This window comes from Pseudophryne corroboree, chromosome 6 (assembly GCF_028390025.1).
Source record: "Pseudophryne corroboree isolate aPseCor3 chromosome 6, aPseCor3.hap2, whole genome shotgun sequence".
Classification (NCBI taxonomy): Eukaryota; Metazoa; Chordata; class Amphibia; order Anura; family Myobatrachidae; genus Pseudophryne; species Pseudophryne corroboree.
Genome location: NC_086449.1, coordinates 349,838,561 through 349,862,880, shown reverse-complemented (window position 1 = coordinate 349,862,880; position 24,320 = coordinate 349,838,561). Strand labels below are relative to the sequence as shown.

The 24,320-nt window shown below is 46.8% G+C and overlaps 1 protein-coding gene across 1 annotated transcript in view; it reads right to left on the bottom strand.

Annotated features, from left to right (window-relative positions):
* Nucleotides 1-24,320, bottom strand: part of LOC134934569 (sodium/nucleoside cotransporter 2-like) — a 176,247-nt gene that overhangs the window by 98,074 nt on the left and 53,853 nt on the right. The window contains exons 10-11 of the mRNA XM_063929981.1: nt 17,742-17,872; nt 2,755-2,923 (exon numbers count right to left, since the gene is read on the bottom strand). Coding sequence (XP_063786051.1) covers nt 2,755-2,923; nt 17,742-17,872 — 300 coding nt within the window. The remainder of the gene's footprint in view (nt 1-2,754; nt 2,924-17,741; nt 17,873-24,320) is intronic.

The window sequence follows — 24,320 nt, the reverse complement described above, 5'->3', positions numbered from 1 at the left end:
TTTATTATTTAGTATATTTGTGTCCTGGAGCTTTTGCGGAGGATTCCGCTCTCCCTGATCCACTCTGGTATCCAGCGGTGCTGGATAGGAGTAACGGATCAGTGGATCTTTGGTTGTCCTTTTCCCTGGCGGCTAGTCCGCACATACCTTTTGATTTAGTTAGTTAGCTTGTAACCCCTGGCCTGGTTGCTTAGTCAGAGGGCCCCTTGTTATCACCCTGTCTCGGATTTCCCTTTGTCTCCCATTAAGACCTGAGGGGGCATCGGGGTTGGGCAGACATAATCCGCCCTTCGAACGCGGCTGCCATGGGCTCAAGCAACCATAGTCTCGCAGGGGATGTCTGATAACACGGGCGAGACAACGGAGTTAGGGCGCCAGGGGTTACTAGGCTTTCCTGCTCCCACAACCAGCATATCTTCCCAGTACTCTGACCTCAGCCATACGATCTCCGCTGGTCTGGAGTACGGGAATCATAACAGTGACTGGTTTAATTGCTGTAACTGACTGGAAATTTGATCTGCCCAGGGCGGATTAACTGCAGGGACTATAATCTGTTGTACCGGCACAGGAGGTCCCATAGAGGGCGTAAATTTAGTTACAAGCGTAGTTAATATAGAGGAAAATGTAGCCCAAGGTGGTTCATTTTGAACCCCCGTTGCCACTATTCCACTGGGGGTAGGGAACCCCCAGAATCTGAACCCTCTGCTGCCAAGTTTTCCTCAAACATGCCTGCAGCGTCACCTCCACACTCTGTGGGATCAGCTCCAGCTCTGTTGCCCCCTGTAGCTGACATAGCTAAAAGCACAGTCTCAGGCAACACAGTACAATGGCCCTCATTCCGAGTTGATTGCTCGCTGCCATTTTTCGCAGCGCAGTGGTCAGGTGAAAAAAACTGCATTTATGCGCATGCGCATGGTACGCAGCGCGCATGCGCTAAGTACTTTCACACAAAAGTTTGCAGTTTTACAGAAGCTCGAGCAACGTTTTTCGAGTGTTCATTGTTTGATTGACAGGAAGTGGGTGTTTCTGGGCGGCAACTCAGCGTTTTCAGGGAGTGTGCTAAAAAACGCAGGCGTGCCAGGAAAAAACGCAGGACTGGCTGGAGAAACGGGGGAGTGGCTGGCCGAACGCAGAGCGTGATTGTGACGTCAAACCAGGAACTAAACAGACTGCAGTCATCGCAAGATAGTAGCAGGTCTGGAGTTACTCAGAAACGGCATGAAATTTTTCCTGTGCAGTTCTGCTAATCTTTCGTTCGCACTTCTGCTAAGCTAAGATACACTCCCAGAGGGCGGCGGCTTAGCGTGTGCACTGCTGCTAAAAGCAGCTAGCGAGCGATCAACTCGGAATGAGGGCCAATATCCGCAGCAATATACCTGACAAGCATCCCCTGTGCAGCTTATATATTCCGCAAACAGGGAATTCAAGAGGTTTATGGTGACTAAAGATCACAAAGAAACATGCACAATGCGTATATCTTGTGAGACGCCTATATCAGATAATAAACCTGAAGCACTGAGCCCAATCAGGTCATAGAATATAGGGATAGCAATCTGAGTGAGAGACACGAAATGGAGGTCACACAGCAGCTACATGCACACACATATAGTCACAATGTACAATGCAGAAATGATGACATGAAATAAAACTGCACTGGACTAGCAATACAAAGTAATACTCAGTATAGCTATATTATAATTAGTAGATTATAGTAAAGACTGAATGTATATCACAGGGTACTTGTACCATATAACCCTGACCAAATGCACTGTTTCTTAACTAACACTGACAACAGACATGTAGAATACTTAAGTGTCTTGTAAAGTCACAGCGCTGACTACCAGGTGGCTTTACAAAGGAGGATTTGCCCAAACAGTCCCAGGAACAGTGCTGCTCTGTGTAATGGCGCCCAAACACTGACTGGGAGTGAGGGAGAGAGATATATGCAGCTCCAGGGCGGGAACATTACTGTAAATGGCGCCCTGGGGCTGGGGGAGGGGCTACAGGTCCAAGCCTTATCCCCCTGCTGGAACTCACCACTGGTACTATGGGCTGTAATAAAAACGTTTTTTTTATGAGGAAAAAAACGACCTGTGCCCTTGCCCTGGTGGTTTAGTGGAGTCCCTGCCTGACCACAGTGTCCACACCAGCGCACGGCCTACCTCCCACCGACCGCGCCGGACCGTGATTTCAGTGGGACCCACCTAGGGGACCCTCTTACCTCCTCCCTGAGTGCAGCCACGTGATCCAGGAGAACTTCGGCAAGTGTGTGACTAACAGTGAGCAAACCGGAGCCTCCGCTGTAAGTACCCGGCAACCAGGGCGCGGGGGAGTATACAGCGCTGCTGGGGGAGGTGATGGAGCTGCAGCAGGAGATGTCAGACTGACATCTATCACTGCTGCAACCCTTGAAGTCTTCTATCTTCGCTTACAAAAGCTCTCTCAGGGCTGCTGGAGAAGCCCACCTGTTGTACGCCTGCTTACTGCATGGCACCAACTTATAAATTGAGCTCCTGTGCATGGAGGTGGAGTTATAGAGGAGGCGGCGCTATGCATCTTGGGAACAGTCAAAGCTTTGAGCCTGTTGGTGCCTTGGATCAAGATCTTACTCTACACCCCAATGTTATTCCCTGTGGAGCCCAGTGTACCCCGCAGCAGAAATGGTTACAATAAAAGTTAAGGTGACAAAGGTTTTTAATGGTTAAGGTTTTTAAACTCAGTCACATAAACTACAACCTAGCTGCATTCCCTCACCTGTAGTGTGAGCTTTGGGTAGTTCACCATTCCTCCCAGCCAGGAGAAAGCAGCGTTGATGAATTCAAGTAAGGCCATAAATGCAATCAGGTTGGCTGCAATGTTGGCAACCAGTCCCACAGAGGTAGAAGCCCCATTGCTGGCAGCTTCCAGTATGGTCCGTTCCTCCCTAACAGCACAAAAGCACATACACGTTATTGTAAGATGCAGATTATCTCATGTAAATTCAAATAAACCTATGCATCTACGCAATACAATTTTATTCACAAATGATGTTCTTATAATTATATTTCTAATAATCATAATAATAACAATAACAATAATAATAATAATGATAATAATTTTTATTGTATAGCGCTCTTTCTCCAATAGGACTCAAGGCACCAGATAGAATGAACGTAGAACTTTATGTGTTAAAAAAAGCCACTGCAAATATAATTAGGGGGGAGTTCAACTGGCCGCGGTAAATTACCACAGTGAATTGACCTCTTGGGGCTATTCAATTGCAACCGATGCCAGCCAGTCATCAGGGATTTTTTCCACCTGCCTCAGAAAAAAAATCCCAGATAACAGCCCTGTTTTCACGGATGTGGCTGCGAATACAGATAGGTCCGGGAACTTATCCTGGATCCTATGTGTTTTAGCAAGAAAACTGAAATTTTATTGCGCAAATAAAAGGGTATAATTGAATAGTCCAATGCAAAACACAGGGCAAAAATGACTATAATACCCCTTTTTTCATGCAAAAATTTATCGGGGCCAATTGATTTCCCCCCTTAGTGTTTTGAGATTTTTGTAAAGCAAAAAATATAATAGAATACTAAAACAATTAATATGATTGGATCATTTCATTATATCTTTAAGCCATTAAATGTCATACTTCCTGCTGAACTACCGCTGATATATTGCATTTTTTTCAAATACATCTTTGTATGTCAGAAAAGTGGCAAGGAGCAAAACTAATGGTTTCTGGTCGCACGATCATTGTGCATGGTGTTTAAAGTGAATGAAGTAGCTTATACTTTACATGAAATCCTGGTACACATAATAGTGACATAATAACCCCATAATCCAGGCATTCCCAACCGCGGTCCTCAAGGCAAACCAACAGTGCAGGTTTTAGTGATATCCAGGCTTCAGCACAGATGGTTAAATCAAAATAACTGATGTACTAATTAAGTCACCTGTGTTCAAGCCTGGATATCACTAAAACCAGGACTGTTAGTGTGCCTTGAGGACGAGGTTGGGAAACACTGCCATAATCCCTGACATATCCCTTAGTATAGGTAACCCCACTGCTGCGTAGTGGCTATTAGATCTATATTACAGCTTTGCGGCCTATGGTCTAAGTGTGATGGACAGGGGTCAATATTGAATCTATAATAAATAGAATTTTCTTTCAAGTTCATATAACAACTTTATACCTTACACATACCTCCCAACATGACCCTCTCCAGGAGGGACACAATGCTCTGCTTCTGGACTTTTCTCTTAATTTATGATTGCCTGCACCTGTGTTGGACAGGTTAATGGATAAGAAAGCTGTTTCAGCACAGGTGATGGCAATCATACATTAAGACGGAAGTCCAGGAGCAGAGCATTCTGTCCCTCCTGGAGAGGGTCATGTTGGGAGGTATGCCTTACATCAGGCATTGCCAACCTCGGTCCTCAAGGCACACTAACAGTCCAGGTTTTAGTGTTTATCCAGACTTGAACACATATGGTTAAATCAAATTAACTGATGTGCTAATTAAGTCACCTGTGCTCAGCATGGATATCACTAAAACCTGGACTGTAAAGGTGTGTACACACGGTGTGATATTACCTTGCGATTTTGACTATATAGTCAAAATTGCAAGGAAAGTTAGTGCAAATTGCAGCAAGTCAATTTTGACTATATAGTACTAAAGTATAGTCAATATCGCACATAGCCAATATCGCAAGCACACATAGTCAATATCGCATAGTCCATATCACATAGTCAAAATCGAAGATAGCCAAGATCTCACAGTGTGCCTTGAGGACCGAGGTTGGGAATACCTGCCTTACATAATGTTCATAAATTTAGATAATAATTTAGTAGATTTCTTTAGAAGGGCCTCATTTAGAGTAGGACGAATTTGGTAGGTGTAAATATTTAGGCACACGAATCTCAAGAGGTATCCAATTTAGAAACAGTACTGTTTGCACCAGGCTTATGTCAGATGTACAAAGTCATGCCTAACAATAGCGCAGAGATGAGGCTTAGCAGTAAATGTGCATTAGGTAGCATTACTCTGCACATAATAAAATAATGGAATGAAATGACATCCTCAAAAAAGAAGATTAGCTGAAGGCTGCATAAGCCTGAGGCCATATAAGAGCCCAATTTTTTGTGATTGGTTGTCTATGACTAAGCAGTTGCTAGGTAGTTTTTTGGTTCTGTGGTAATTTTTCCTATAGGATGTTTGGGCTGTCCATCAAGGTTTAAGGGCAGGGCCATATTAACAATGAGGCGGATGGAGCTACAGCTCCAGGCCTCCACATAACAATAGGCCCATCACACTGGCAGCAGCTGCACGGCTGGCCAAATAATCAATCATATATCATAAGTATTAAAAATGTTTGTAGTTTTCTCACAAAATTATGCAATGTTTCTGTGTTTATGTATTTAGGGAGACATTGGAGCGCATAGTGTATATAGGGTGTACACGCCCACATGGCTCCGGCCACACCTCCTTCCGTTCTCAGTATAGGCCCTTAAAAATTTTCAGCTCCAGGCCCATGTGGTCCTTAATCCGGCCCTGTTTAAGGGGCGTGGGTTTAGGATTATATATAATCCCAGTCATGTGCCTCAGACTTCCTCTTGCCATTTTGGAATGGCGCGCGGTGTGTTCTGGTGGGGGGTGTAGCTGGGGCAGCGGCTCTGCTGCGTCCCCACGGATTTTTGCTGCGCTGGTGGCAGCTGGGGTGATCTCTCAGGCAGGGGGGGGGTCTGGTTGTTGGGGTCCCTAGCTGGGTGTGGGTGGGGGATCCCGGCTGGGCTCCCTGAGTTTTGCGCAGGTTTCGGCTGGTGGGCGCCGTTTCGTAGTGCTTTGGGTGGCCCCCCCTTTAGTGGGGGCCTCCGGCCACGGTGCTCGCGGCGGGGCCTCACCTGCGTAGCCCCCCCCTTCTCCCGCTTGCCTGTTCCATCCGTTCCCGGCTTGCAGATGCCCCCGCATTGCAGGCTGGGACGGTGCGGATTGTGGCGGCGCGGTCGGCTGCGGCTGCCTCGTTCCACCTGTCTGGCCCTCCTGCTGGTTTTACGGCGCCGGCTGGGTTTGCCGGGGGTCAGGTCCCTCCATTTTTTCCCGGAGCTCGTACCTGGCCCGTTGCGCGGTCGATTACCACGGCTTCCATGGCGCGCTTCCCGGGCCTTCCGTCCCCCCCCACACACACACACACACTTTTCCCATTTTTACTCAGTTCGGCCCCTGGGGTTCAGCCCACGCGGGCGGCCAGCTTGGGAATTCCCCCGCGACGGCCCCTCCTGCCCAGTTTCTACGGCCTCACCCGCTCCCGCACCGTTCCCCACCGTTCCTCCTATGTTTTCCCGGGCTGCGGGTTATTTCCCCCCCCCATGGCTTCCGGCCTACACCCCGTGGGTCGTGGCAGCCCTCCTGCACTATTTCCACTTGCGCCTCCCCCCCGCCTGTGCCTCCTGTTTCGTCGTCGAAGCTTCCTGCGCTTGTTGTCCCCTCTGCTTTGTCTGCGCAGGTGTCTGCGGGTCCGGGGGAGTCAGGGCGTCAGCACGGAGGAACCGGAGGCCGAGGAGGGATGCAGCGGCAGCGGAAGACGCACCGCCGAGATCGGTGGCGGCAGCTGATGGTGTTCCAGGTCCTTCAGGCACCGGTGAGCATGCTGTTGTTTCTCCTTATTGTTACAGTACTTTTAACTTCTGCAGTGTTCCTCTGGTTCTCCTTGGCGCCTGCGTTAGTTGGCTAGGCTCATTGCGCGGCGCGTGGCGTTAGGCGTCTCGGAAAGGCAGGGCGCCGGCGGCTGCTGTTCCCTCCGCCCCCTGCGGTTCGTGGAGAAGGCAGACCGGGGGTGGGGGGTTGCATTGGGGAGACGTTTTTCCGTACTTTCATCTGTGGTTACGGTTTTTGAATTTACGGCTTGTGGCACCGGGTCACGACCTGCCGCGTATCCCCACATGGTGCAGTTTTGTGTCAGCGCACGCAATTTAAATCCTAGGTTTACGCTTGGGGAGATTACGACGTGAAGTCCATCGTGATCGGGTGGTAACATCGTTTTTCCTTGGGGTTGTGGTTGGGGGTCACCCGGCAGGCCGGACCGCACAGTGGGGTCCCAGGTCGCAGGCCCCTCGCAGTTGGCGCTTCTGTTTTGCGCTCCTTGGTAGGGGTGGTTTTTATTTCGCTTATGGCAGGGGCAAGTACACCATAGTCGTCCACTCCCGTTTTCGTCACTCATGCAAATTTGTGAGGCCTGTCACCCGTCCAGTGACGGTGACCGAGCCACGAGCGGGTAACCTGCCCGTGGTGGCGCGCCGGCGTTTTTTGTCCACTTACGCTGTCCCGCATCAGGTCCGGCGGAAGGTGCACGCAGAACCGGCTTGGTGCTTGTGTGGGCTCTGTGCCGTTTTTTCCTCTCTTCACGACTTGTGCATCTTCCCTGTGGAGTTGGTCCCCAAGGACCCCGGGCTAGTTCCGCCTTATCCTACATTTGTCTTATCTTCATGGGGTTTCTTTTCATGCTCCGTTTCCGAGACCGTGCGCAGGGTGAGTATTAGTCTTTTAGGGACTCTGCGTTTTGTTTCGTGATTATGGGCCGGGTACCTCCTTTTTGGCTAACTTATACGTTGGGTCGTGTTTTCGCCTCTTCCCCTGCACCCCTATTGTCTGGTAGCGACTTTTCCTTTGCCATCCTCCAATATAAAATCAATTCAATTACAATTATAGTTTCTTTTTTGTTTGTTTTTTAAACTCTTTATTTATACCAGGAGAGACAAAAAGGTAGACAATACAGACGTAGTTGTACAATAAAGGGTGAAAATCAGTCTCCATGGAAATTTTTTGTTCAAACAGCTTTAATCGCTTTTAACAAACAAACAAAAATGGCCCCTGTGCGAGGACCATATGCATAAAAGAAAAACAGAAAAAGAAAAAAAAAACAGGGAAGGGGAAAGAGAGAGGAAGAGGGGGGAGCGGGAAGAAAAAGAAGAGGGACAGATGCGGAACATAGAACAGAGACGATCTATGCCATGAGGGGGAAAGAACATCAAGTGCTTCTAAAAATAGTGTATACTCATACAAAATAGATATAAACACTCTAGCTGGACATCACTTAACAACAAATAAGGAGCATGGAGGGCAGGACAGCGTCCGGAGGGAGGGTCCAGATACAGCATGGCAAGAAATTCAGAGGACGGGAACAAAAGAACGGTTTGAGCATCAAATTGGGGAAGACATCATAAGCAACCAGGGGCCCCAAACTAGTTCAAATTTGTGGGGACAGTCATGTAGATAATAAGTGATCTTTTCCATATTAGCAACGAACCAAATATAATTGTTCAAAGCTGGGATAGTGGGAGCAGCGGAGGCCTTCCAATTTTTAGCAATTAATGATTTAGCAGCCACCAATACATGGGAAAACAGTTTATTCAAAAGAGGATCAAGATCTGGATGTGGACGGGCCAATAAAAACATCCACGGGTCCAGTTCGAGCGTCAAACCAGATAGGGAGTTCAGTATATTGAGTACCCTATTCCAGAAGTGAACAATACGTGGACAGGTCCACCAAATATGGAAGAGAGTGCCACGTTGACCGCATCCCCGCCAACAAACCGGGGTGGCAGAAGGGAACATCCTAGATAATTTGTCCGGGGTGTAATACCACCGATAATATAGTTTATAGGATGTCTCCTTAGGTCGGGTAGAGATAGAGCTTTTAGCGATAACCTCCCGTACTTCCTCCCAACAGGCACCGTCTGGTGGGGGACCTAGGTCCCTTTCCCACTCCCGCTCATGGCGAGTCTGCGGTCCCGAGGAAACTCCAACCAACATAGAGTAGATCAACGAGATTAACCCTCTACATATGGGTTTCGTCGTGCATAGAGACTCAAAAGCGGTAAGATCCCGCAAAGCGTCAGCTTGGGGCAAGGAGAGAAGAAAGTCATGGAGCTGAAAGTATTCAAAAAAGGGAGGGGATAGCGAGGAAAACTTACATTTGATATCATCTATTGACATCCAGTGGCCCTGAAGAGAGATATCATGCACCACATGGATCCCGGCACTAAACCAGGGTGTGAACCGATAGGGTGAAACCCCAGCGGGAAAATCAGGGTTGTCCCAGAGGGGTGTGAGAGGGGAGCACGAGGAGGACAGATTATATTTTGTGAGAGATTTATGCCAAATAGAGAGATGGAATTTAAGAGAAGGAGAGGAGTTCGTTAGGGTAAGCTGATATGGTTTGCCCAGACCCCACAGCGAAGCCAAGGAGCCAAGTCCCAAAGAAAGAGCTGCAAAGTCCACCCAGGCAATAGAGCCACGGGGCGCAAAGGAGGCCACCATTTGACTTAAATGGCTGGCCAAGTAATAAAATTTAACATCGGGAAATCCTCGGCCTCCCTCCTAGCGAGGGAGCCGGAGCACAGTAAGGGCTATCCGTGGGGGTTTGTCGTTCCAGACAAACTTCACGAATGAGGCCTGGGTATCCCTAAGAACCCCCTCCGGAACCCTCACAGGTAGAGTTTGGAAAAGGTAGAGAAGTTGTGGCATGACTGTCATTTTGAGAGCAATAATCCTACCCAGCCAGGATATAATATGTGATCTCCATCTTGCCAAATCAGATTTAATCTTGGTCAACAGTCGCGGGAAATTTTCAGAGTACAGGGAATTATAGTGAGAAGTGATATAAACACCAAGATATTTAATCTTAGTGGTCTGCCATCGAAGGTCATAGGAGGACTGCAGGTAGTGTTTCAGATCTACAGGTACATGTAATAACATAGCTTCGGATTTAATGAAGTTTATTTTATAGCCCGACAGGGAACCATATTCCTCTATAATCTGATATAGGGCAGGGAGAGAAGACTGAGGTTGAGTAAGAGACAACAATACATTGTCTGCAAAGAGCGAAATCTTAGACTCCTGCGAGCCCACCTTCACTCCCCTAATTCCGTCAGAGTTTCTTATCATAGTGGCCAGGGGTTCAATGACCATGGCAAACACCAGCGGGGAGAGAGGACACCCCTGCCTCGTGCCATTGGATAGCGGGAAGGGAGGGGATAATATTCAGTTAGTGAGGACCTTAGCTATAGGGGCGGAGTATAGGGCAGAGACTCCTGTCAAAAATTCTGCTGATATCCCAAACGCCTGTAGTGTCTGAAATAAGAAAGGCCACGAAATATGATCGAACGCCTTTTCGGCGTCGAGAGAAAGGATAATGGATGGGGTCTGTCTGCAATTCAACAATTGAATGAGGTCGATCGCTCTCCTAGTGTTGTCCCTGGCCTGACGTCCAGGGATGAAACCCACCTGGTCATAATGTATCAGGCCCGGGAGCACACCATTGAGGCGAGTAGCCAAAATTTTTGCATAGAGTTTGATATCCAAATTCAATAGGGATATCGGCCGATAGTTAGCGCAATTTCGAGGATCTCTGCCCTCTTTGTGGATAACTATAACCCTGGCCTCCAGCATATTACTCGGGAATGGGGTGCCATGAAGTACAGCATTAAACAGTACCCTGAGGTGGGGGACCAAAATGGAGGCAAATTTTTTATAGTAAGAGGCCGTAAAGCCATCAGGACCCGGAGCTTTCGAAGATTTGAGATTCCTCAGAACGGCAGCTATTTCTTCATCAGTTATATCCTTATTCAGCTCCGAAGAGTCAAATTCAGATAGCCGAGGGAGATTAGCCCGATGTAAGAATTCTGATATCAAGGCATCTGCGGGAATGGGGCCTGAGTCAGCTGGGTTTAGATTATAGAGCTTAGTATAATAGTCCCGGAACACCCTGTTTATACCCTCTGGGGCATATGTAACCCCACCAGACTCAGTGTGCACCGCCAGAATATTATTCCGTGACCGCTGTGCTCTAAGGCGGGATTCCAGGATTCTATCGGCTTTGTCACCCTTCTCGTAGAAGGTCTGATTAAGCCTCTGGAGAGTCTTCGCGGTACGCTCCGACATAGATAGCGAGATCACAGACCGCGCTTCCAGTAAGGACTCTAAATTGGAAGGGGTAGGGGAAAGTTTATGTTGACATTCAAGGGTCTGAAGTTTAGTGGAAAGGGAAAGGAAGCTAGCTTCCTGGGACTTTTTAAACCTGGATGCCTGACTAATCAAGTGGCCACATAAAACAGCCTTATGTGCCTCCCATAGAGTAATAGGTGAAGTCCCCGAGAGGTTGTTAAGTAGAAAATAGTCAGTGAGGCAGCATTTAATCTGGTTAGTAACTTCCTGGCTATGCAATAGGGAATCATTCAACCGCCAAGAGGTTGGGGGGGGTCGGGGGGAAATAGAATAGAGATCAACCGTGATCGGGCAGTGGTCGGACCATATCATAGGGAGTATACCAGTAGATTTAAGTTTAGAGGACAGGTCTCGGCTGAGTAGGATCATGTCTATCCTAGAATAGGATTTAATTACAAAGGGAAAAAAAGTATAGTCTCTAGTCAGGGGTTCAGTTAGTCTGAAAGAGTCAAATAGCAACTGGAGTTTCAAAAGGTTTAGCAGGGCAAGAGATCCCGAGGACGGGCGTGTAGGGGTAGAAGAACGAGGAGAGAGAGGGGAGGATCTATCCAACGAAGTGTCAAGCATTTTGTTAAAATCTCCTGCCACTATGACTTCCCCTCTACAGAGTCTAGTCAAATGCACATTCAGCCTTCTAAAGAATGCGGCCTGATTCTGGTTCGGTGCATAGACATTCACAAGGGTACATAGGATGTCATTTAGTTTCCCAATAAGAATGAGCCATCTACCTGATTTATCTACATGACTGTCCACCAATTCAAACGTAAGGTGGGCCGCTATCAAGATGGAGACCCCCCTTTTCTTGTGTGTAGCATCACATGCATGAAAAGTAAGAGGGTAGGCTTTAGATTTTAAATCAGGGTGGAGGGATTTCTTAAAGTGGGTTTCTTGTAGGAAAACTAAATCGCCCTTGGCCTGTTTAAGGGAGAGAAAAAGCTTGGTGCGTTTGTGAGGGCTGTTCAAACCTTTAACATTATGGGAATAGATTCTAAGAGCCATGACCAGCGAGTTTCCGGAACGCCTCACCACCTCCCTCCGGACACCGCAGCCCTGTAACAAACCAAAGCAAAAACATTGTGAATACCCATGGCAATCGGCGGACATTTCTACACATCTGAACAAGAAGAAAACGAGAACACAGGAACAGGGGAAACAAGACACGGGAAAAGTAGGGAAGAGGGGAAGATTGGAGACCAGAAAGAACTACATCTGGCCTAGCGTGCCGGTCAGGAGACAATAGAAAGGGGTCACTAAGTGACAACAACCGGGCTCAGGTATAAGACCCAATTATGGGGACGCGGCCTGGCCGGGCCAGGTGCATCAAGGGCAGCGGACACTTACCATCATGTGTCCCGAGTCTAAGGACCTATGTTAAGGGGATAAGAGAGTAAACCACATTTCCTAAATCCCACTACCATACAGGGCAACTAGTAAGATGATATTGACCATCCAAAACTGAAATAGATATTACCATAGGCGGAGGATCGTACTAACAAACAGTAGATAAACCAAAAGGTGTCAGTTCCAGTACCGAGGGATGCAATTCCCAGAGGGGGAGCCACAGCCCTATAACCCCCCTGCATACACGGCTACGGCAATAGAGGCAAAGCAGCTAGGTGCATATGCCAGGTATAAGGGAAGGCGGGCCAGTAGTGGAACGGAAAAAGAGAGAAAGTACATCTCCACAAAATAAAACATGCGTTGAAGTAACATATTACAGCAATTAATTAATAAGTAAACACGTAAGGCATCAGGTGGGAGGGACAACAGAGGCAGATTTCCGCGTAGAGGACACTCTCGTCCAGTCTCTATTCAAGGAGCGCCTGGGGGTGGCAATCGACTCTGTGGGAGAAACCTTGGCCGTCCGCTGCGGAGACTCAGATAGGGTCGGTGGAGGAGAGAGGCCCAGGGTGTGTAAGAGTCCCTTAGCATCGGCCAGATCCCTAGCCGAGTGGAGGCGGTTATGATGCCACACCAGAATGCGGAAAGGCAAGCCCCATCTATAACGAATGCCATTGTCCCGAAGTACTGAAGTAATGGGTCTGAACTCCTTTCTTTTAAGCAGGGTGGCAGGTGCAATATCCTGAAATATTTAGAGAGAGTGCCCCAAGAATTCTAGTTTGGAGAGCTTCCGGGCCCCTCTAAGGATGTCCTCCTTGGCCGTATAGTAATGGCAAGTAGAATAACGTCCCTGGGTTGAGCCGAGTCTGGGGAGCGAGGGCGGAGAGCCCTATGGGCCCGATCCAATAAGAGTTGGTCTCCCGGGAGTGAAGGCGAAAGATGCTTAAACAATTTCTTAAGGTAATCATGTAGGGACGTCATATCGACGTCCTCCGGGATCCTTCTGACGTGGAGATTGTTACGTAACGCCCTATTGTCTTGATCTTCTTGACGCTCCAGGATTACCTGCATCTCCAGTTTTAGACCCTGAATTTCGTCACCCATACCTTGTTGGAAAGCGACCACTTCATCCATTTTAGACTCTAAGTGGTCCGTCCTGTCTCCAAGGTCGTTAACGTCAGCCTTAAGAGAGGCAATCGCTGTGTGCACCTCTGCCTGCACCGCTTGCACGGATTTCCTCGTCTCCTGAATCTCACGGAAAAGCCGATATAGGTCTTTCCAAGTCAACGGAGAGTGATCTGAGTCCTCCGAATCCGAGATATCAGGTAGCGAGGGCGCTTCCGCGCCTGGAGACTTAGTATTTGAGTAGGCAATTTTTTTTAAGCTCTGACTCAGGTCCGCTCCATGTTGCTTTTTGTTACTTCTGGGCATGATGGGAAATATGGGTAGATTGATCTGAAAAGATCACTGCATTATAGAACTAGAAAAGTCCCGGTAGTAGGAAATATACGCTGTAATAATTATGACATAAATATCGATGAGAGAGGGTCCCAAGACTCAGGGCACGTTCCAGCAGATCACATTGTAGGAGAAGTAGGTTCACTCAGGCAGCTGAAATCAAACAACAGAATTCGCCAGTAGATGGAGCTCCAGCTACAGTTATCATAGGTGAAACAAGACAAGACAGCCAGGGCAAGGCTGAAACATAGAATAGGTACTCCCAGTGTCAGAGCGACGTACACTAGGGGGTCCTCCCCCCCCCCCCTGGTCACTGCTGCGCTTACCTGATGTGGGTCGGCCCCCCGAAATAAGAGAGGGTACAGACACAGGTGGCCCCAGAGCACAGAGATGTGGCAATATAGATGTATACCCACTGCATGTGACTATTATTTGCTGCTGTCAGGGGAACATGAGGCAGGGCCCAGTGGGCGGTGGGTCTCGGCCACGGGCCAGCCAGTAGCCAGGATATCTCACCCCCACCTCCTGCGCTGAGGGGTGCAGAAATCCCCCCGTCCCCACAACAAATATGGCCACCGGCGTCTCGATGAGGCCAGGGAGCCCAGGCTTATCCCCAGCGAGGCCCCAGATATATCAGAAACCAGGAGATGTGCGGCGCCAGGTGAGGAGGGTAGGGGCGAGCAAGCCCCGTCCGGGTGTAGTAGCGGCTAAGCACCCACGGTGGCCGCCGCCGCAGCCGCTGCAGTTCTCGTGATGCTGGGCGGGAACAAGCCGCTGCACTCACCCGGACCACGGATCTCGTCGATCGGCCTCGGAGGTCCCTCCGGCGCACCCGTAAGCCGCAGACAGGATGCAACGAGCAGAGGAGAGGCGGGCACAAGGAGAGAGTTCAGCCCGGGTGAGTCTGGGCAAGATGATGTATGGTGTCCGCAGCAAGGTCCTCCTCGTCCGGGTCCCAGTTGTAATTCAGTCCCCGGCTGCAGTCAGGCGCACAGGCCCCAACCCGCAGGGAGGCAGGAGCCCCCCCCCCCCCCCGGCTCCGGGACCCGACACACCAAGCACAGGGGGGATCAGGGCAAAAGGCAGCAGGGAATATGAGCCCAACAGCGGCTGGAAAAAGGGGTTTATGGCTGAATTTATAAACAGGGACCTGGAGCTCCTCACTCGCACAACCTTCCAGCTTGCCAGCCAGGCCACGCCCCCCGAATTACAATTATAGTTTAAGGAACAGGTCAGCGATCAATAAATATCGTCTGACCTTTAACTACAGCTAACCGTGTCCGTGTCGTTATTTTAGTGTGTCGTTATTTTAGTGGTAAGCTAGCTTAAAGAAGTGTTTATGTCAATCGCAATAAAATTATGGGTGCCTTATAGGGTTGTGTGATTAATAAATGTGACATTTTCATTCTCCATATAAAATGTAATGAAATACACACTGTAACCACACTGCGTGTACATCCTTTTAAAAATAAAAGTTAATTCTTCTTTCTAGGAGCTGTCCAAGCAGAAAAAATAATTAAGTGATGTAGATAGATGGCTGCAATGCAGAGCCGGCCTTAGGCATAGGCAAACTAGGCAATTGCCTAGCGTATTTGATATGCCTAGGGGCATGAGCAGCTTCTGCTGATTAAAATTATATGCGGCATGCCTATATTCTGTGTGTAGCATTTCATATGCAGATACAGCCACAGTCTCACACAGTATATAGGCATGCCGCATATAATTTTAATCAGTAGAAGCTGCCTGTGCATCCTAGCCACATAGCAATGCAAATAAGGACACATCTGTATCCAAGCAGAGGCAGAGGTCACAGTGTTAGTGGCAGTGTGATTGCTGTGTGCATGTGAGTGGGTTGGTTTTGCAGTAGTGTTCGGAATATGTGTAAGGAGCATTATGTGTGTCATGTAAAAATGCATTACTAATGTGCAACATATGTATAAGGGGCACTATGCATGTCATTATGTGTATAAGGGCATTACTAATGTGTGGCATATGTGTAAAAGGGTACTACTGTATGTGTGTCATTATGTGTATAGAGGCACTAATAATGTGCAGCAAATGTGTAGGGGGCACTATGTGTGTCATTATGTGTATAAGGGCATTAATAATGTGCAGCTTATGAGTAAGGGACATTATGTGTAAAAGGGCATTAATAAAGGTGTGTAAGGCGCATTATGTTTATAAGGACATTAATAATGTGTCTCATATGTGTAAGGGGCATTACTGTGTGGAATTATGTGTATAAATGCATTACTAATGTGTGGCATTATGTGTATAAGGTGCTCTACTATGTGGCGTTGCATATAGAAAGGGTACTACTGTGTCGTCTAATTTGAATAAAGAGCAATAGGGTGTGATGTAATGTGAATAAGGGGCTCTACTGTGAGTAGTAACGTTTATAAGGTAAAATTATACTACTGTGGGATGTAATATGAATTATGAACACTATCGCATGATCAAATGTGAATATAGTTGCAGTACTGTGTGGCGTAATTGGAATTGGGGTTACTATTTTGTGGCCATGCCCCTTGCCAGCAAAAACACACCCCTTTTTGGGCTGTGCGCCAAATGTGCAAACTGTTACTATTTAAAATATAGGGGTTACAAACACCAAAATAAGGACTGCTATGGGTGAGGGGTGATGGTGCTGGGAAAGAGGTGCAAGGTCAGAGGCGGAACCAGCCAAAATCTTGCCTAGGGCATCATATTGGTTAGGGCCGGCTCTGCTGCAATGCTTACAAATTAAATACTATCAGCTGGGGAGGTCAATGCGTTATCATCATCATTGCATGTCCTTGCATCATCATTTGTGCATATATTTGCAGCAACCCTCTACTACCTGCAAGAAGCCCATCTGAGAATGCATTTCACAAGCACAAGATAAGATAATGCAAGTCTATACTACACACTAATCTACAATAGACATATATGCTCATGCGTCATACAGAAAGGCTTATATCCAGTACCGTAACAGGGCTGCACTGTGCCCTGTGCCGTCCACGCCCCTGACCAATGACATCACGCAAGGGGCAGGGCCACTGCTGCCAGTAAGTGCTGCACTGCCCAGATTGTCCTCTGGACATTCTGGGAGGCTGCACAAATTGCAGGGTGCCTGTCTGGAGCATCTAAGGATGCTCTGGCCGGTGCTGCAGCAGAGATTCTGGCTGCAGGATGTCGTTCCAGGCACTTTGCTAGCCAAAGGGGAGGGGTCCTGGGGTGCACACCGGTAATGAGAGATGCGACCCTGCGGAGACCTTTCAGTAGAACTGCATACAAAGAAAAAGGTTGCAGGTGCACAATTCAAACATTACCAATTTATTAATAATAATCATTGCAATAAAATTTAGCATTTTAAGCGAGGTTCTTCGCATAGTTATGGCCATAAGTAACGGCTTGCCCACCGCGTCCAGGTGACCTCATTAGTCGGGCAAGTCCCTAACATTTTGGGGGGTACAAATCTAGAGTGCGGGACCCCCCAAAAATGAAGCAGCTGAGTGATCCCTGGGCAACACAAAAGTGAAAAAATATATAATGAAAAAGTGAAAATGGGTTAGTGAGGGAGGCTGCTGAAAAGAGCAGGGGTAAATTAGTGAGAGGTAATGAAGTGAGAGATAAAGTAGTGAGAGGTAAAGTAGTGAAAAGTGAAGGAAGGAAAGCCTTGTTCTTTGTATGCAGTTCTACTTTGCTAGCCAAATGCAGGGACTGTGGAGAAGAGGCAGTGCCAACCACAGAACCCTGTGCTCTGTGTGATGGCACCCCTTGCACACACCTAGTTACAGCCTTGGTTATATTTGTACCACAAAAAATAAAGTATGCTCAACTCTAATGTCAGTGCATAATGCTCTTAAAATAAAACATTATTTCACTATGCTACTAAATGATATATACATACAAAGCAACTGAAGGGCTCAGATACAGATCATAAGATAATTTATGCAAGCCACTAGATTTTACCCTTTTTCTATCTTGACACCTTCCTCGTTTTTGAACTTGGATTCTTCAGTTTCTGGATAAACCAACTTGGAGAGGGCAAGAGCACAAGGAGCAGCCATAACTGAGGCAGCAATAAGTGAGGATGCGTCAATCTGAAACAGTAATAGTCAGCTTTTCAGGGTCAGTCACTTGGATCCCAGTCATTTTCCATTAACTGCAGTTACCACAAGCTTCCAGTAAAATATAATCAATTAAATTCAAAAACACACAATAATTATTCCTATGAACAAAATTAATTAACCACCAAAATTCTCTGCAGCGCTGTACAGTAAGAGGAAAAGGTTCTAACCATAAAATACCCATACAAATAAAACATGTAACAAATTCTTTTTTGACGCTGAATCGCTCAATGGCCATTTTGTAGCCCAAGCACTAAAATTTCTCCAAGAGGGATTTTAAAGGCCAAACCATTGCTAGTTTTACTTGTAGTTTTTACATCTGTGAGAGGATGTTTGCACACTCAGATTGTAGCAGAGTGTACTTCTTTACTGGAGAACTGCACATGTAACAACAATGTACCTTTATGAACAGAACACATTCATAAAAAGAACCAGGAACTAAGTAACAGGTAACAACGTGTACTGGCATATACACGGTAAAGTCACATTATTATGACTACGTCCTTCATTTGATGTTAGCAGCGCGTAGCCCATGAAGTACGTCACGTGTGGTGCGCTGGCTTGGTGGGTATATAAGGTGTGTGATAGGCTGTCTGCACACATATCACTTGTTGCTGTCATGGGTAAAAGGGGCAATTTATCTGAGTAGTAGAAAGATTATCGGCTTTCTGGCCAAGGGTGGCAGTATCTCTGAAACAGCGAAGTTTGTGAACTGTTCGCATGCTGCTGTGGTGAAGGTGTATCGTGACTGGACAAATGGCACCATTGTGAATAACCGATGTGGAAACTGCAAAGCGCCACATGCCATTGATGTGAGAGGTGATCATTGTCTATGAAGGTGCGTGAGGGCGGACTGACACACTACAGTCGAGCAGTTCAACATCAAAATTAACCTAGGGTCCACCAGACGTGTGTCTAAAAGGACAGTTCAGCCCGTCTAGCTGCTGTCGTGCTGCACACAGCGGTTACTCTGGCTATTAGCTGGTTGTCATAATAATGTGACTGTGTATATCTGCTAGTCTAAAACAAATAGGGCTCTAAACATCACAACTAAAACTATCAATCACTTGCCATGTTTCCTGCAAGTGACTTTTCTATTTCATATAAGCAGATAATCATATAATCATATTATCAATAATATATAATCAATATAATTATTATATGAAATAGAAAATTACCTTGTGATGTGACAGAAACTGCTATATGCTTATAATATTACGTTTTTCTGTGAGTTTGGGTACGCACCCATATGCTATATAGTACATCCAGAATATTTTTCTGTGTCTTTTCAGTCACTTTTACATCAATCTATTGCTATTGAGACTTACTACACCATGATATGCTTTTTTATGTTTTTTCAGTTTTATCTATAATCTTGGGAGACTGCAAATCGTGGGGACTATGAGACAGACTGTCATATAAAGAAAGCAACAAAAGACTGAGTATCATTTTGATATCCTATTTATATATTTGAGACATTTACTGAGGCGCCAGAGACCAGTGGAATTTCTTTCTTCTCACTGTCTTCCATGAAGGGTTAAGTGGCCCTTTCTTTCACAGGTGGCTGAATTAGTATTGGTGCGCCTTGGGTGTATGATTGTTCCTTTTTTTTTTTGCTCTTAAATTGATGAAAAGTGACTGTGTATCCATAACGCAGCAGCACGCAGAAGAATAATGAAATCCCCTGGCATAGAAAACAATTAAAACTCATTCTATTTCTGTACTCTGGCAGAGGTGTAGAGTTTATGTAAGGAAATGAACAATATAAGGTGTGAGATTACAGGAATACATTCACAGATGATATGACTAGACCAGTGGTTCTCAAACTGCGTGCCGTGGCACCCTGGGGTGCCTCAGGACACTTGAAGGGGTGCCCTGGGTTGGTGGCCCAGGACCAAGTAAAATTATTTATGGTCAATGTAATAGGCAAAACCAGTGCTGATGGCTGCCAATCATAACATATGTGGACGAACAGCAGCAAATTCTGTCCCTCACCACACAAGTAAACCTAAGGATGACCTATAAACACAATTCACTTAATTTAATATTTCTTTCTAAATTTCTCAATAAAAATTTTTTAGGCCTAGGGGTGCCGTGAATATAATTCTGATACTCTAGGGCGCCGTGATTCAAAAAAGTTTGAGAACCACTGGACTAGACACTGCCTGATAAAAATAAAGGACACCAGGGTTAGGAGAAATATCCCACATTGCAGCAACAGAGACATTAGTGTGAGAGCAGATTGCTAAGTATATAGGCCCTCATTCCGAGTTGTTCGCTCGTTCTTTTCCTTCGCATCGGTGCGATTTTCCGCTAACTGCGCATGCGCAATGTTCGCACTGCGGCTGCGCCAAGTAAATTTGCTAAGAAGTTTGGTATTTTACTCACGGCATTACGAGGTTTTTTCTTCGTTCTGGTGATCGTAATGTGATTGACAGGAAGTGGGTGTTTCTGGGCGGAAACTGGCCGTTTTATGGGAGTGTGTGAAAAAACGCTGCCGTTTCTGGGAAAAACGCGGGAGTGGCTGGAGAAACGGGGGAGTGTCTGGGCGAACGCTGGGTGTGTTTGTGACGTCAAACCAGGAACGACAAGCACTGAACTGATCGCACTGGAAGAGTAAGTCTCGAGCTACTCAGAAACTGCAAAGAAAAATCTTTTCGCAATATTGCGAATACTTCGTTCGCAATTCTGCTAAGCTAAGATTCACTCCCAGAGGGCGGCGGCTTAGCGTGTACACTGCTGCGAAAAGCGGCTAGCGAGCGAACAACTCGGAATGAGGGCCATAGTGAGTGGATGTGAGATAACAAATAATACAAAAGGGATGTAAGTAAGAATAATGTAATCGGATGGGTCCACAGTATGACTAACAGAAGAAATTCACAGTAACCCAACACATCGGATGTGTGAGCCCTTAGTACCAGCTAATCCCATGTTTGACATATATGCTGCTGAGTATGTGATCATAACATCCTCAGTAATTTTAGCCATTACTAAAAGTTATTGGCAGATGGACTCTTTGTGCCCACATGTACTGAACTCAGAGCTGCTAGCACATAGCAGATAATGTAAATGCCAAGTTCCAGTCACCCAAGTGCTGACATGGTCTATTTGGCAGCACATACCAGGGCTGTGTGACAGAAAGTCAGCTCCTACTCTGGGCCTAATTTAGACCTGATCACTGTGCTGCAAATTTGCAGAGGTCTGCGATCAGGTAGTTGCTGCCCAGGGAGAGTGAAAACCCGCCCCGTGCCAGTGTGTGAATGCATGCGTATGCCGTGCGGGAACTTCTCCAGGCAGTGGACAGCTGCAAATCTGTTCGGAAATCACTCACCATCGAATGTTCTTTCCAGTCTTTCCAGTCTGTGCGTAGCCCAAATATTACTCCTCCAGTGCGAAAGAACCTGGCTGATCGAGGCCAGAGCTGACATCACACACCCTTCCTGAAAACGCTTGGGAACACCTGCGTTTTTCCTGACACGCCCAGAAAACAACCAGTTACCACCCACAAATGTCCGCTTCCTGTCAATCACCTTGTGTACGCAGTGCGATCGAAATTTTCGCACCATTCTGTCACTGTTTGGGCTCACGCCTGCGCATTGCAGTGCATACGCATGCGCAGTCTTCGGATAATTGGCTGCTGTGCGAATTTGCATAGCCACCATCAGATCTGAATTAGGCCCTCTGTCTGCTGCAATTTGTATGATTATGTACCCGTTTCTGGCTGATGAGAAAACAAGTCATGGTGGGGCTGGAGATGAGCAGAGGGAGGCTGACAACTATGTCTTTATTTGGGGCCCTATTTATCACCATCTGTTTTTTTATTGCTAATGTGATCAATTATTTTTACCTAAATTTACAACATGAAAATTACCATTTTGAGACATTTAGCAATCCAGAGGATCACTTTCTGAAATAAATTTACTACAGCAGCCCATAGGCTACTATGAGCTAACACTATCAGACCCTGAGCTTTTGCCCTCACTTTCAGAACTACCCGGACAAGCTGGAGTAGCAGCTGCAGCCTGCACCTCCTCCTCTGTCCAGGTACGTGCGATGAGGTAAATGGCTGAGGAGGCACTGGCTAGTACCAAAGTCAGATGTACACACAATGTATGTGCCCAAGGGTTCATGGTGGGTGTTATACACAGGGACAGCAGTAGATCCTTGTTTTCTGTTTTGTCTGGCTAGCCCCAGTCTCCACAGTAAACAATCAGTTACTAACACCCTATACAACTGCATCGATCCTATAGTACAACTATGTTTATGTTACATTTTTGCAATCACATTATTAATAATATTTTTATATATTGTTTAGCTTTATATCAATAAATAACAATATTATTCCTTTACTGCAAATGTATATGTAATCTTTTAGCACATCGTAAGGTGCAGACACATGGTGCGATGTTACGATTTTGACTATATAGTCAAAATCGTAAGAAAATTAAGCACATATTGCACCATGAGGGTCATTCCGACCCGTTTGCACGCAGCGGCTCTTCGCTGTGGTGCGAACAGGTCGGAACTGCGCATGTGCGGCATGCGCATTGGCACGCGCATCGTTGCCCGGTGACGGACATCGCCAGGCAACGGAGCGTACACTGAAAAAAAAAAGACGCAGCGCTGGACGGAAGAAGATTGACAGCGGAGAGGCGTTATGGGGCGGATACTCACCGTTGGAGGCTGTTTTCGGGGAGTGGTAAGAAGAACGCAGGCATATCCAGGCGAGCGGAGGCTGGATGTCTGACGTCAGGACCGGGGCCTTCATTGCTGGATTCATCGCACAGGGTAAGTAGCTGCAGGGCTGGTCTTGTTTTGCAGGAAACTTTTTAAGCATAGCAGGGCTGCACAAGCGATCGCAGCCCTGCTATGCTAAAATACACTCCGCCAGAGATTTAGGAGGTTGGTCACCTCCAACACTAGCTGCTACTAAAACCAGATATTGCAGCGTCTTCAGTGCATATACATGCCAACAACCATTTACCACAAAAACAGCTTATTTTTGTACAACTGCAGAGCTGTAGACATCTCAAGATACATATACATCTGCAGTGGCAGCATATGAGACTTGTTTATAATGAGTCATCATCAGTGTGTACTTCCACCTGCACTGTAGCATATGTAAATGATGTGTCTCCTAACTAGTGATGTGCACCGGAAATTTTTCGGGTTTTGTGTTTTGGTTTTGGATTCGGTTCCGCGGCCGTGTTTTGGATTCGGACGCGTTTTGGCAAAACCTCCCTGAAATTTTTTGTCGGATTCGGGTGTGTTTTGGATTCGGGTGTTTATTTACAAAAAAACCTCAAAAACAGCTTAAATCATAGAATTTGGGGGTCATTTTTATCCCATAGTATTATTAACCTTAATAACCATAATTTTCACTCATTTTCAGTCTATTCTGAACACCTCACACCTCACAATATTATTTTTAGTCCTAAAATTTGCACCGAGGTCGCTGGATGGCTAAGTTAAGCGACCCAAGTGGCCGACACAAACACCTGGCCCATCTAGGAGTGGCACTGCAGTGTCAGACAGGATGGCACTTCAAAAAAATAGTCCCCAAACAGCACATGATGCAAAGAAAAAAAGAGGCGCACCAAGGTCGCTGTGTGACTAAGCTAAGCGACCCAAGTGGCCGACACAAACACCTGGCCCATCTAGGAGTGGCACTGCAGTGTCAGACAGGATGCCAGTTTTAAAAAATAGTCCCCAAACAGCACACGATGCAAAGAAAAAAAGAGGTGCAATGAGGTAGCTGTGTGACTAAGCTAAGCGACCCAAGTGGCCGACACAAACACCTGGCCCATCTAGGAGTGGCACTGCAGTGTCAGACAGGATGGCAGATTTAAAAAATAGTCCCCAAACAGCACATGATGCAAAGAAAAAAAGAGGTGCAATGAGGTAGCTGTGTGACTAAGCTAAGCGACCCAAGTGGCCGACACAAACACCTGGCCCATCTAGGAGTGGCACTGCAGTGTCAGACAGGATGGCAGATTTAAAAAATAGTCCCCAAACAGCACATGATGCAATGAAAAAAAGAGGTGCACCAAGGTCGCTGGATGGCTAAGCTAAGCGACCCAAGTGGCCGACACAAACACCTGGCCCATCTAGGAGTGGCACTGCAGTGTCAGACAGGATGGCAGATTTAAAAAATAGTCCCCAAACAGCACATGATGCAAAGAAAAAAAGAGGTGCAATGAGGTAGCTGTGTGACTAAGCTAAGCGACCCAAGTGGCCGACACAAACACCTGGCCCATCTAGGAGTGGCACTGCAGTGTCAGACAGGATGGCAGATTTAAAAAAATAGTCCCCAAACAGCATATGATGCAAAGAAAAAAATAGGTGCAATGAGGTAGCTGTGTGACTAAGCTAAGCGACCCAAGTGGCCGACACAAACACCTGGCCCATCTAGGAGAGGCAC